This window comes from Alosa sapidissima, chromosome 12 (assembly GCF_018492685.1).
Source record: "Alosa sapidissima isolate fAloSap1 chromosome 12, fAloSap1.pri, whole genome shotgun sequence".
NCBI classification, from domain to species: Eukaryota; Metazoa; Chordata; class Actinopteri; order Clupeiformes; family Clupeidae; genus Alosa; species Alosa sapidissima.
Genome location: NC_055968.1, coordinates 36,126,901 through 36,141,221, shown reverse-complemented (window position 1 = coordinate 36,141,221; position 14,321 = coordinate 36,126,901). Strand labels below are relative to the sequence as shown.

The 14,321-nt window shown below is 45.0% G+C and overlaps 1 protein-coding gene across 3 annotated transcripts in view; it reads left to right on the top strand.

The window, feature by feature from the left end:
- Window positions 1-552: 552 nt before the first annotated feature.
- The window catches only part of si:ch73-60h1.1 (calcium/calmodulin-dependent protein kinase type IV), a 33,627-nt gene continuing 19,858 nt past the window's right edge, over window positions 553-14,321 (top strand). Inside the window, exons 1-5 of one of the 3 annotated variants that reach the window (XM_042056369.1) lie at window positions 553-981; window positions 1,310-1,490; window positions 13,520-13,598; window positions 13,891-13,953; window positions 14,090-14,172. In XM_042056369.1, the coding sequence (XP_041912303.1) occupies window positions 852-981; window positions 1,310-1,490; window positions 13,520-13,598; window positions 13,891-13,953; window positions 14,090-14,172 (536 nt within the window). In that variant the 5' untranslated portion in view covers window positions 553-851. Of the gene's footprint in view, window positions 1,491-13,519; window positions 13,599-13,890; window positions 13,954-14,089; window positions 14,173-14,321 lie in introns of all 3 variants that reach the window. The other 2 variants (XM_042056371.1, XM_042056370.1) reach the window with 2 other exon arrangements.

The following is a 14,321-nucleotide window of genomic DNA, read 5'->3' as shown; positions in this document are numbered from 1 at the left end:
GCTGCGGATCTTATCCACCGCCGGTCGGCTACAGGCTCCCCCACATGTTGTGATGAGACTGGTTTACACGGCACTGACTTGATAACATTTCAATAGCACGGATACTGTTTAAATAATTGTGTCGCATTTTGAAAGGCACTTAGTTAGGAAATGACTGGCTGTTGAATACTATGGGGTGACTTACTGCCGTGTGTATGTCATCACTTTCGTCACTTTGTGTGTCAATTTGGAGCTGTCCCTTGTGCTGAAGTTGTCCACACAGGAGTCGAGTACTGCTTCTTACCTCAAAGCTTTTTACGCTCATTTGCGCCATGTTGTTGCACTTTAAGGACCTAAACAGATTGCATGTCGATCTTATCAGTTAGAGTCTACAGTAGAATATGTTTTCTCTGTCGTGGAGTCGGGCCATAGAGACCGAACACAGTAATATTGTGACTGACTATCTGAGTTCCAAATGAGCCTCCGCTTCTGCGCGCGCTGAACGACCCGGATTGGGAGAAATCAGAGAAGGGCGTTCGACTCTGGTGACGCCCACCTCCCATTTCCCAATCCCCACCAACGACACACAGCACCCCCTCACCGCTGCCACACTCCCCCACCCCAGACCAAGGAATAAAAGAACACCTTTTAATGATAGGTCATATGGGCGTTCGCAGTTACCAATCTGGACTTGTTTGAAGACGTTTGGGTATAACCAGCTGGTCGCCGATATCGTCCGATTACACCAACAGCGCTATTGAAAGATTCGTCTTCCATTTTCATTATGGGCTGCTTGTTGACACAGAGAATCGTGGCTCTTGTTGATGTTGAGGAGCGCTGAGACAATTCGATGGATTTCAACGCTCTCTTGAATGCTGAGTCGCGGCTGGATTGGTGTTGCAGAAAATATTATGCGTGATGGGAGATTTTACATCTTCTACGATCGGGCCTTATTGAAGCAGAAACAAATACTGTTAAACCAAAGGCATTTGTTGCGACTGAGTAAGCTTTGCGTTTGGATACTGGCTCATTAATGCGTGGTAAATAATTGCATTTCCGGGATACGGACGGCAGTGATTAATGTAATATTCATGATAACGTCTGAATATAAGACTACAGACGTACATTTCTACTGGGGCCATTGAGATATTTTTGTGAGATGTCCGTTGGTTGACAGAATGACTAAATTAATAAGTCCATAACAACATTTTTTGGATGCAAATCGTTTATTTATTTGACATAAAACGTTTGGTGGCTACTGGAAACCGATCTGCTAAACTGCATGGAATTTGTAAACACTTCAATGTTTTTTGCGCGATTTCCTTGATAGCACAGATTCGTATTCCCAACAAGACTCGTCATCTGGCTTGGAGCGCGACGTTACCGTGCAGTGAAATTGCCAACATGCCTACTTCACGCACGGGCGCTAGTGCGGTGGAGTACTGGGTGGATGGGTCGCGTCGGGATGTCACCGTGGAGGATTTCTACACCGTGGGAGCAGAATTGGGAAGGTACTTTTCTCTACACTTCCAAGCGTAAGGTTTACATGACATTAAATACAGAATAAAAACACAGACATAATATTACATTACATTACATTTAGCAGACACTTCTTGACCAAGTGTTAATCTATCTGCCTATCTCATATGTCCTAAGATAGCAATTATTACTAAACTTTGTAAAAATGCCTTAAGTTATTAATTGCTAGACCTATACTGTGCTGCCAATGAAGAAGGTGACTTACTCAGAAAAAAGCTTTTGTGTTTTTTTACCCCTAGTTCATTGTGTGCGTGTGTGCCAGTGTGCTTGAGTCAGATTTCTGAGCCTTTTCACATCCAACCTCTCTGCAAAGCCCACTGTCACACATATCTAACCCCAGTAGAGCCAGGGCATATCACAGTTTAAGAGCACAACAGCGAAACGGAGAAATGTGAGTGGATTAGCGGGCTGGCTGGGTGTACAGCAGCAGCAGCAGCAGCAGGTGATGCTCAATCCCCCCTATGGTTTATGTGTAATCACTCCTGAACAGCCCACCCCACCCCATCACCAGAGTAAATCGGCAATCGTCCTGTCATGCCTGTTTCTATGATTAGAATGTATACAAGACTGCCTGTATCTATGATTAGAATGTCAGGTTGCAAAGATGGTGTTCTAAAGACAGTTGTTTGCTCAAGATGGACAAACCATAATATCAGAGAGAAATAGCCTAGGCCTGGTTTAGGCCCATGTAGGAAGAAAGAGAGTGTGTCAATATTGATTCATTTCATGAACAGGATAAAAAGATGAAAAACAAAAAACATATTTATAATAATAAATACCGGTAATAGTCTAATATTCTGTTATAATAATTATTATTTATTTGTTATAAATGTTATAAATGTTTTAAAACACATAGCTACATTTTTAAGTTTTCACTTAATTAACTTATTTAGTGAAATATGCTTTATGGTGTCATGTCCATCATCCTGTCATAGGCTATAGGCAACAACTCAACAAGACTGTTGCAGTCAGTTTTGGCAGTTATTTTGAATTTAGGACAGGGTATGTGCCATCCTAAGTTAGGATTCCTAAGTTAGGAAATTCTTGAGTTACAGTAGGATGGCTCTGAAATGGCCAAATTCCTATCTTAAGTTAAGATAGGCCTTTTTCCTAAATGCTGTTAGGAAACATGGTACTGTAATACCAAAAAGCCTAAATGCCATCCTAAACTGAGATAAGATAGCATTTCAGAGTTAGGAAGTTTCTGTAATGAGGCCCCAGACTCCATGCTCCAGGGTAAACACATTTCTGTAATGCAGCGAGATGGGCTATCTGTGGAATGGTTGTATGGATGATCCTCACCAGCTAATGTTTAACACACACACACACACACACACACACACACATGCAGCCATATCACCATTACCAGATCTTGAATACATACACGCGCACACACACACACCATCACTCTCTTTCTCTCTCTCACACACACACACACACACACACACACATGCTACCACACCATCACCACTACCTGATCTTTAACACACACACACACACACAAACGCTCTTTCTTGCTCCTTCGCTCACACCCACACACATAAACAGACACACGTACACACACACACACACACACATACATACACACACACGCTGCGTGAGAGCAGCAGGGCTAAAGTGTGTGTGTTGAGGCGGCACCAGATGGAGAGGTGTTAACGCCACTTCTGCTGCTGTACTGAGCGTGCTCAGTCATGTGATGTGATGATGAGATTATTCATCAGAGCAGTCGTGCCTCGGTGAAACCAGGGTCTCCCCCTGTTCCATATAAACCTTTCAGATCATTATACCTGGGGACTACTGAGGACAGGGCCTCCTCCCTGTTACCTGGTGACGACGGGTCTCCCCCCTGTTACCTGGTGATGGCGGGCCTCCCCCTGTTCCATAGATAGCTCTCAGGTCATTACACCTGGGGACTGCTGAAGACAGGCACGTTACTTGGTGATGATAGGGTCCCTCCCTGTTGCATATACAGCATTCCCCTCAGATCATCAGATCAGATTTGAGTACTGCTGAGGGTGTCCCCTCTGTTACACACTTAGCAGATCCACAGGTGAGTCAGGGTCTTGCCCCCAGGTGTTGTGTGCTGTTGTCAGGTGAGGATAAGGTCTCCTCCTGTGTTGTGTGGTGGTCAGACCTACACACCTCTGAGCAGGTGAGGACAGAGTCGTCCCTATTTGACCCACCGTTGCCTATTCCCCCCCACCTCCCTGCCTGGTGAGAACAGTCTCCCTACCTGAAGTACTGTAGTACTGTACTCTGTTGATGAAGTACTGTACTCTGCACTCTGTACTCTGGTGATGAAGTACTGTAGTACTGTACTCTGTTGATGAAGTACTGTACTCTGCACTCTGTACTCTGGTGATGAAGTACTGTAGTACTGTACTCTGTTGATGAAGTACTGTACTCTGCACTCTGTAGATGAAGTACTGTACTCTGTACTCTGGTGATGAAGTACTGTACTCTGTACTCTGGTGATGAAGTACTGCACTTTCCTCCACATCAAAGCTCACCTGTGTATGTGTAGGTGAGGACAGGGCCTCTTCCCCTCTTCTCATAACTGCTACCCTGCCTGTCTGTGCTGTCTGTGTGTCTGTCTGTGCTGCCTGTCTGTGTGTCTGTCTGTGCGTCTGTCTGTGTGTCTGTCTGTGCGTCTGTGCTGCCTGTCTGTGTGTCTGTCTGTGCTGCCTGTCTGTGTGTCTGTTAGGACAAGGTCTCTCCCATCTCTCTAGTGATGGGAGATTTGGAAGCTAGTCACTTTAATGTGAGAGATATCAACCGCTCGCTACACCATAGCAACCAATGGAGACTCCACAGCTAGTCATTTTAGTGTGAGAGATATCAACCGATCGCCACACCATAGCAACCAATGGAGACTCTACAGTTCTTACCGTTAGTCATGTTGATTGATGTTCCCCAACTTAATGCTCACTGTGTCAAGTCAAGTTTATTTATATAGCGCATTTCATACACAGAGGTCATTCAATGTGCTTTACATAAACAAAACCAAACAATAATAACAAATAAAAGCATAGAAGGGCAATATAGTCAAAGAATAGTTAAAAGGTAAAGATCATAATAAAAAGAAAACATAAAACACAAGGTAAAATCATTTAAAAATAAAGAATAATTAGTAAGCAAAAATAAAGGCAAAAGTAGTAAAAAACTAATAAAAGACAAGATAGAATAATTATCAAGGCAGATTCAGATGTAACTCGGCACAGTTAGCAGAAAGCATCTGAGAACAGTTTGGTCTTAAGTCTAGATTTAAAACTGGCTACAGTTGGGGCCTTTTTGATGTCATCTGAAAGTTGCTTCCACAGCTGAGCCGCATAGCAGCTAAAAGCTGCTTCACCATGTTTAGTTCTAACTGTAGGTTTTACTAGCAGGTTTTTCACCTGGGACCTGAGAGGACGAGAAGGTGTGTACTGCTGAAGCATGTCTGACAAGTATTTAGGTCCTGCTCCATTTACTGATTTATAAACAAGCAATAGTGCTTTAAAGTCAATTCTGTGACTTACTGGAAGCCAGTGCAAGGACTTAAGAATTGGAGTAATGTGGTCAGTTCTTTTAGTTTTTGTTAGAGTCCTAGCTGCTGCATTTTGTATCACCTGAAGCTGTTTAATAGTCTTTTTAGGAAGGCCTGTGAACAGTCCATTGCAGTAATCAACCCTGCTGGAGATAAATGCATGAAAGAGTTTTTCTAAGTCATGTTTTGACATCAGCCCTCTGAGTCTGACAATATTTTTGAGGTGGTAAAAAGCTGATTTAGTAATCGCTTTCATGTGGCTGTTGAAATTTAGATCACTGTCAATTAATACACCAAGATTTTTAACAGTATCCTTTGCCTTCAACCCTTTTGTGTCAAGGAGAGTGGCAACCCTAAGTCTTTCCTCCTTTTTACTAAATATAATTACTTCAGTTTTTTCTTTGTTCAGCTGAAGAAAATTTTGAGACATCCAGGTGTTGATTTGTTCTATACACTGACACATAGATTCAAGAGGACCATAGTCGTTTGGTGACAGAGCTAAGTAAATTTTGTCATCTCATGTCATGACTCAAGGACGTTGGTGTTGAGGTACAGTTTCCGATGGCAACAATGAAGCTTCTTTCTTGTACATGTGATTTTAGCCAGCTGATAACTATGCCTGTAAATCCAACCCAGTGTTCTAGTCTGTGTAGTAAAATATTGTGATCAACAGTGTCAAATGCTGCACTAAGGTCCAGTAGCACTAGGACTGATGTTTTACCTGAATCTGTGTTGAGGCGTATGTCATTGGAAACTTTAATGAGAGCTGTTTCAGTGCTGTGATTTGCCCGAAAACCAGACTGAAAGTAATCAAAATACCCATTTGATGTTAGGAAGGTGGTTAATTGATTAAAGACTACTTTTTCAATAATTTTGCCAATAAAAGGTAGATTGGATATGGGCCTGTAATTGTTTAGCATGGAGGCATCCAGGTTATTCTTCTTGAGAAGTGGCTTTACAACAGCTGTTTTCAGTGACTTAGGAAAAGTGCCAGACAGCAGTGATACATTTACAATTTGAAGGACATCCGCCGCTATGAGGTGAAAAACAGTTTTGAAGAAATTGGTAGGCAGAGTGTCTAAGACACATGTGGAAGAGCTGAGATTCTGTACCGTTTTTTCAAGTGTTTCGTAGTCTATCAAGCTGAACTCTGACATCAAGTTTAGTTTCCCTCTGTTTGTTGCTGGAAGTTCAGGTTGTTGAATTTGTAATTGAGCAGATATGTTGAGTCTGATTTTGTCAATTTTACCTTTAAAAAAAGATGAAAACTCATTGCATTTATTAGTTGAGAGAAGTTCAGGCGCTAATTGTGAGGGGGGATTTGTTAACACTGTGTGTTGGGGGGCTCTTGCCACCTGTAAACACAGAGTTCATTTGAGTTCATTTGAGTTCAGATGTTTAGATTTTCTCATTTCCCCCTAAAACTGCAGAATTCTGTGCTGACATCTTAACTTAATGACCCTTCAGACCGTCTGCCTTCACACTGTCAGAATGATGGAAAAATAAAAATATTATGGGGGGGGGGGGGGGGTGGGGGCATTGACAAGCTCAGCAAGATTGCATTGTGTAATTTTCACTTACACAACAGATTTCTTGCATAATGTTACAGTGAAGAGCACAGTCGGGGAGTGTTAGGTTATAAACGGTCATCATGACCCAGCAGGTCCGAATCGCGAGGGCAGTACATGGCCATAGTTTTCATTCAGTTCTGCTGTGTGTTATTTTCATTCAGTTCTGCTGTGTGTTATTTTCATGCAGTTCTGCTGTGTGTGTTAATATTGATATTGGTGTTGATATTGATGCACTGCACCACCAGCAGCTTGGCTCTCCTGTCTCCTGGAGTTGACTAGACCAGCACTGCAGACCAGACCAGACCAGACTAGACCAGACCAGACCAGACCAGACTAGACTAGACTAGACCTGACCAGACTAGACTAGACTAGACTAGACCAGACCAGACCAGACCAGACCAGACCAGACCAGACTAGACTAGACTAGACTAGACTAGACTAGACCAGACCAGACCAGACTAGACTAGACTAGACCAGACTAGACTAGACTAGACCAGACTAGACCATACCAGACTAGACTAGACTAGACTAGACCAGACTAGACCAGCGTTACACTGCAGACCAGACTAGACCAGACCAGACCAGACCAGACTAGACCAGACCAGACTAGACTAGACTAGACTAGACCAGACTAGACCAGACTAGACCAGCGCTGCACTGCAGAGACTAGACCAGACCAGACCAGACTAGAGCAGACTAGACTAGACCAGACCAGACCAGACTAGAGCAGGCTAGACTAGACCAGACCAGACCAGACTAGACCAGACCAGACCAGACCAGAGCAGCGCGCTGCAGTGCTGCAGCTGTGTGTATCATTCATACAATATTCATGTGAGCGGAGCGGAGCGGAGCGGAGCCAGTCAGCCGGCAGATGGGTGGGCAGCCGTGCTCGGGGAGCTCACCATTAAACACAGACATCACAGAGACCCCCCCCCCCCCACGGTGCTGTCCTGGTTACCAGGGCGACGCGCGGCCACGAGAGGCAGGCGGGCAGGTGCGGAGGAGATTGTGTTAGCAGGACAGCTGAGACTGATTCACTTAGAGCAGAGCAGAGCTCAACACACACACACACACACACACACATCAGAGCCCAACACACACACACACACACACATACACACATCAGAGCCCAACACACACACACACACACACACACACACACATACATCAGAGCCCAACACACACACACATACACACATCAGAGCCCAACACACACACACACACACACACATAGGAGCTCAACACACACACACACACACACACACACACACACACACACACACACACACATCAGACCCCAATTCACACACACAGCATGGAACGGAACACACAGCACACTCTGGCTCAGGTGTGGTATGCAGAACTCATAGAGAGAGTCAAGCTGCTCAGGTGTGGTGTGCAGAACTCATAGAGAGAGTCAAGCCACTCTGCTCAGGTGTGGTGTGGTGTGCAGAACTCATAGAGGTAGTCAAGCCGCTCAGGTGTGGTGTGGTGTGCAGAACTCATAGAGAGAGTCAAGCCACTCTGCTCAAGTGTGGTGTGCAGAACTCATAGAGAGAGTCAAGCCACTCTGCTCAGGTGTGGTGTGCAGAACTCATAGATGGACTCGAGCCACTCTGCTCTTTTCTGTCTCTTTCGGTCTTTTTTGTTTTTGATGAGAAAGAACAGACGTGGTGTCCTGTCATAGCTATTGAGCTGAGATGTTTAACACGGATCTACTAAGAGCTGCTGAGAGGTGCCGAGATGAGCATGGATCATGGCTCTTCTGCTGAGAGGTGCTGAGATGAGCATGGATCATGGCTCTTCTGCTGAGAGGTGCCGAGATGAGCATGGATCATGGCTCTTCTGCTGAATACCTCAAATGAATTTGGACTAGCCAGATGTCATGTAGATGCTAGTTCAACTGAACTTGATGTATTGGTTCAGAGCCAGACGTCTCACACAAACGCACCTGAGGTGTTTCAGCGTCTGCAGACGTCTCACATCAAATACACCTGAGGTGTTTCAGCGTCTGCAGACGTCTCACACAAACACACCTGAGGTGTTTCAGCGTCTGCAGACGTCTCACACAAACACACCTAAGGTGTTTCAGCGTCTGTTGTTTTGTTTGATTGTTTTCATTTTCATTTTAAGTGAAAACTCTGTGGCTACTGAAATAGAGCTGAGTAAAATGTTGGAAAATGTCCTCTAGGCAGGTAACTTCCTAACTGAAGCAGACGCAGGAGAGACATGTCCAGACGCAGGAGAGACATGTTCTCTAGGCAGGTAACTTCCTAACTGAAGCAGACGCAGGAGAGACATGGTACAACAGTGTGGTGTTCTGGTTTGATCTGGGGTAACCCGGGTAACAGCGGACAGAGATGAGGATCTGGTCCTGGATTGGTGGAGAGCTGCTGCTTCAGAGTCAGCAGGCTGTGGCACATCTACCGCATCATCACACACACGTACAGCAACACACACACCTACCGCACCATATACACATACAGCAACACACACACACACCTACCGCATCACACACACACGTACAGCATCACACACACCTACCGCATCATACACACATACAGCCTCATACACACGTACTGCATTACACACACACGTACAGCATCACACACACCTACAGCATCACACACACGTACAGCAACACACACACACACAGCATCACACACACCTACAGCCTCATACACACGTACAGCAACACCGCAGATCTTGTTGGCTTCCTCTGCATCACACACACCTACGGCAGGACTTCAGCTCCTGTTGGCTCTGGTGTTGTGTAAGTGCAAACCTGTGAAGAGGGCAAAGGGAAGAGACTATCAAAGGAGTGACGTCTGGAACCGATTAATAGCAAAATAGCACAAGAAGCAATATAACCTCTTAGTCTGGTGTTAGAGATTGCCAATACATAAGATCAATATAACCTCTTAGTCTGGTGTTAGAGATTGCCAATACATAAGATCAATATAACCTCTTAGTCTGTTAGAGACTACCAGACTCTTAGAGTGCATCTTCTGAGGCAAAGGAAGTGTAATATAACTTCTTACTATGGTGGTTAGAGACTACCAGACTCTTAGAAGGCATCTTTTGAGGCACAGTCCATAATTCAGTCCATGACAACTGTTCCTCATGACAACTGTTCCTCAAATCCTCCGGCTATCTATTTGGTGTTTGTGCTCAAAAACAAGCAGCATAGTTTAACCTTAACTAACGAATCAACGCAGTGCATCAGGAGGACAGAAGTGAAGGGTGTAAGCTCATTGGCTACTAGCCTGGCTAGCGCCACCACTTCTCAATGAGACGTGGTCTGGGAACCAAACGTTAATTTTCTCGTATTTTAAAAAAATGCCCAGATCCGTTTATTGGGTGCCACGGATGTCTATCAAATGCGTCTGTGCATAGCTCATCATAGTCTTGCTTTCCCCCTTGTTCTGTGATTGGTCCCCTATCTCAGGTGAAAATTTGCTCCATGGTCTCCAGGCTGCCTTAGCAGCGTGAATTAAATCGCACGCAAGGCAGCATGGGAACACCCAGGCTAATTGGCTACACCATCTTTAACTGCGTGTGGAGAAAATAGGATGACAGCCATATCATCTGTTGCTGCATGAAACACAGAATACGACACACACGCATGAACGCAGCATCACCCTATTTTTACATCAGCAGTTAATTAAAACTTTAACTCCACCATATTTTATTTTTGAGGAGAAACGTAACTCAACTGTTTTTTACAGGAGGCTGTTCAACTGTTCTATCAGGAGATCAGCACATGACACAGTATCGCCCCCCCTGCCAGCACTCAGCACTCTGGGCTAGTAGCCACTGCATTAATGCAGCATAATTACCCACTCTGTCTGCCACTACATCTGCGTGAACCTGCCTCAGCCCTGCCTGCGTGTGCTGATTTATGTAAATGAATTTCCAGTGCAGTTGGCATCAGCGGCACGAGTGGGGTGTGAAAGGCCGCCGCACTGCCAGGTTGACTGCCACTCAGGCTCGTCAGCCCTGCATGGCGTCCACAGTGTTTTTAAAGTGCCTTAGAGAGACCCCTACTGGCTTTCCCTAAACAGAGGCACTCACAGACTTTTGAAATTAGGATTTTTGGGAAGGATTTTTTTTTTATATATATAGCTATATATTTTATATTTATAGCTAGCTAGCTAACAAGCAACAATACACTGGCTGGGTCTCAAATGGCGTACTTCTTTGAGGGCGTTCAAAATGAAAATTATGACGACACGAAGTGCACTGCTAGTCCCCGGATGGTGCACTCATAACGGTTAAAAAGTTGAGTGTCCAGTGGACACTTTTCGCCCTCAACGGCTACATAACGGAAGGGGAGGGAGCATTTTCAAAAAATCCTCTGACCGAAGTATGACATTTGTGTACTGACCAAAGTATGCCATTTGAGACAGGATGATTGACTAACACCATCAGCAGCAGAGTTGGTACTGATATAAGCTAGCTAGCTTGCTGCTAGAGGAGTTCTGCTAGCTAACTTGCTGCTAGAGGAGTTCTGAGGAGTTTTGGACATGCTAGCTAACTTGCTGCTAGAGGAGTTCTGAGGAGTTTTGGAGATGCTAGCTAACTTGCTGCTAGAGGAGTTCTGAGGAGTTTTGGACATGCTAGCTAACTTACTGCTAGAGGAGTTCTGAACATGCTAGCTAACTTGCTGCTAGAGGCGTTCTGAACATGCTATAAAAGCAGTTGTTTCAGATTCACAGAAGAAAACTAGTTACCCACTACAACACATCTCTAATATCTCCCCTCTCTCTCTCTCTTTCGCTGTCTTTCCCTCACTCTCTCTCCTCTCTCTCTTTGTCTCTCTGTCACTCTGTCTGTCTCTCTCTCTCTCTCTCTCTCTCTCTCTCTCTCTCTCTCTGGTTGTCCTCATTGCAGCTCTTTCTGTCCCTAAATGGGGAGAGTTCCTCCTTACAGGCACTAGTGCCAAAATGACTCAAATCCGCAGAGATGGCTGCCACCTGCTAATTCTGTGTATATTCACGCTCCAAGTGCCTGTCACCGCAAGAGGTAATGAGACATGCCTCCTGCTGATTAATCTCTATCAGGGGAAAATTGAATAGTTTGTCGACAGTATGATAATGGAAAATTGTATTAGCAGCCTTGATTGGATATGATGTGATCTGATGCTTAAACAAATGTTCACATAAAGCACTTCTTCTGCCTCTGGAGGTTTCTGCTGTCACATGGGTATTTGCGATTCCCCATCAGTTGTTTTACTGAGAAACAGTGTTGGCTACCCCAGCGCCTGTGTCAGCGTTCACCTGCATGTTGAAGTGTATACCCCAGCGCCTGTGTATTCATGTTGTGGGGCTCTCCTACCCCAGCGCCTGTGTCAGCGTTCACCTGCATGTTGAAGTGTATACCCCAGCGCCTGTGTATTCATGTTGAGGGGCTCTCCTACCCCAGCGCCTGTGTATTCATGTTGAGGGGCATTCCTACCCCAGCGCCTGTGTATTCATGTTGAGGGGCATTCCTACCCCAGCGCCTGTGTATTCATGTTGAGGGGCATTTCTACCCCAGCGCCTGTGTGTTCACCTGCATGTTGAAGCGTAGGGGCACTCCTACCCCAGGCAGCACATTACTCACCTAGTGAGCGATCTGGCCCAAATACAAGCCCATGATCTGGCAGGTGGTGCTGAAAGGGCTGGTGAATCTAAGAGGATTCCAAGGACCCTGCACTGACAGGGGGCCCAAGAACAAAATGGCCGACATTATTATTAGGGGGGAGGGGCAGTATTATATTCTATCATAGAACCCAACATTTCTAGCAGACCCACAAACTGACTTGGCTCAGTCATGATGATAGATAGATATCTAATCTGTGTAAACTGACTTTGTCATGACAATTCAATTCAATAAAATAATTTATTGCCATGTCAACACACAGTTGATTGGAATTTGTCTTGGTGCCAATCCAGTTAAAAAGGCAATACATACACAGGAACATACAGTACATAAAAAACATAAAAGACAATCACACAGGCAATCATTCAAACCAGTAAAAAGCTGTAAAGACCTTGTGCTAATTCAGCCTCCCATTTAGTACAGGTTTGCTCTGCAAGGTGCCTGAGCATTAAGGAGCCTAATAGTGGCAAGGTAAGTACTGTTGTAGAAGCGGGATGTTTTGCCCCTGAGACTTTGAACTCTCTTACCAGAGGGCAGTAGTTGGAAGAGGGACCTGGCAGGGTGGAAAGGGTCATCTAGCACTTCCTGTGCTTTACGGCTAGTCCGCGTGGTGTAGATATAAGGGGTCATCTAGCACTTCCTGTGCTTTACGGCTAGTCCGTGTGGTGTAGATATAAGGGGTCATCTAGCACTTCCTGTGCTTTACGGCTAGTCCGTGTGGTGTAGATATAAGGGGTCATCTAGCACTTCCTGTGCTTTACGGCTAGTCCGCGTGGCGTAGATATAAGGGGTCATCTAGCACTTCCTGTGCTTTACGGCTAGTCCGCGTGGCGTAGATAGAAGCTACAGATGGGATGGCATGTCCTATGATTTTGGATGCGGTGTGCACCACCTTCTCCAACTGCTTCCTCTCTGAAGAGGTGGAGTTACCATACCAGACAGTGATGGAAAAGACGATAGATAGATATCTAATCTGTGCAAACTGACTTTATCCAACACAGTCATGACGATAGATAGATATCTAATCTGTGCAAACTGACTTTATCCAACACAGTCATGACGATAGATAGATATCAAATCTGTGCAAACTGACTTTATCCTAACACAGTTAATCATGACCATCCTGACATAACCCAGCCATGACGATAGATAGATTTCATTGGATTGCTTTAAGCAGTGAGTCTGAAACCTTTGAAACTGCACCGTATTGCTTTAAGCAGTGAGTCTGACAGAAACATGGCCTTCCTGCTCTCTTTCCCAGGGGGGCTACATCAGTTGTTTACCGCTGTGAAGAGAAGGAGACGGAGAAGCCTTTTGCCACCAAAGTCCTGAAGAAAACTGTAAGTTCTGTGTGCTTCTTGGATAAAGTCCTGAAGAAAACTGTAAGTTCTGTGTGCTTCTTGGATAAAGTCCTGAAGAAAACTGTAAGTTCTGTGTGCTTCTTGGATAAAGTCCTGAAGAAAACTGTAAGTTCTGTGTGCTTCTTGGATAAAGTCCTGAAGAAAACTGTAAGTTCTGTGTGCTTCTTGGATAAGAGACACGTGGGGAGGTGGTGTGTGTTTAACGTCTGCGCTGTTTCATGACATGTGGGGAGGTGGTGTGTGTTTAATGTCTGCGCTGTTTTATTCTCAGATCGACAAGAAGATCGTGAGAACAGAGATCGGGGTGCTTCTGAGGCTTTCACACCCAAACATTGTAAGTGTGTGTCATATTCGCTCTCAGAGATCTGAAGTAGATTTCAAGCATAAAGTAATGTGTGTGTGTGTGTGTGTGTGTGTGTGTGTGTGTGTGTGTGTGTGTGTGTGTATGTGTATGTGTTTCTGGCTTGTAGATCCGCTTGAAGGAGATCTTTGAGACCGAGACTGAGATTTCTTTAATCCTGGAGCTGGTCACTGGAGGGGAGCTCTTTGATAGGTCAGTCTTGATGCACCCCACCTCACATACTGTGTGTGTGTGTGTGTGTGTGTGTGTGAGTGTGTGTGTGAGTGTGAGTGTGAGTGTGTGTGTTTGAATATGTTCGATAGGTTACTCTTCACAAGGCTCTTTTCCTCTTCTCCCTACCC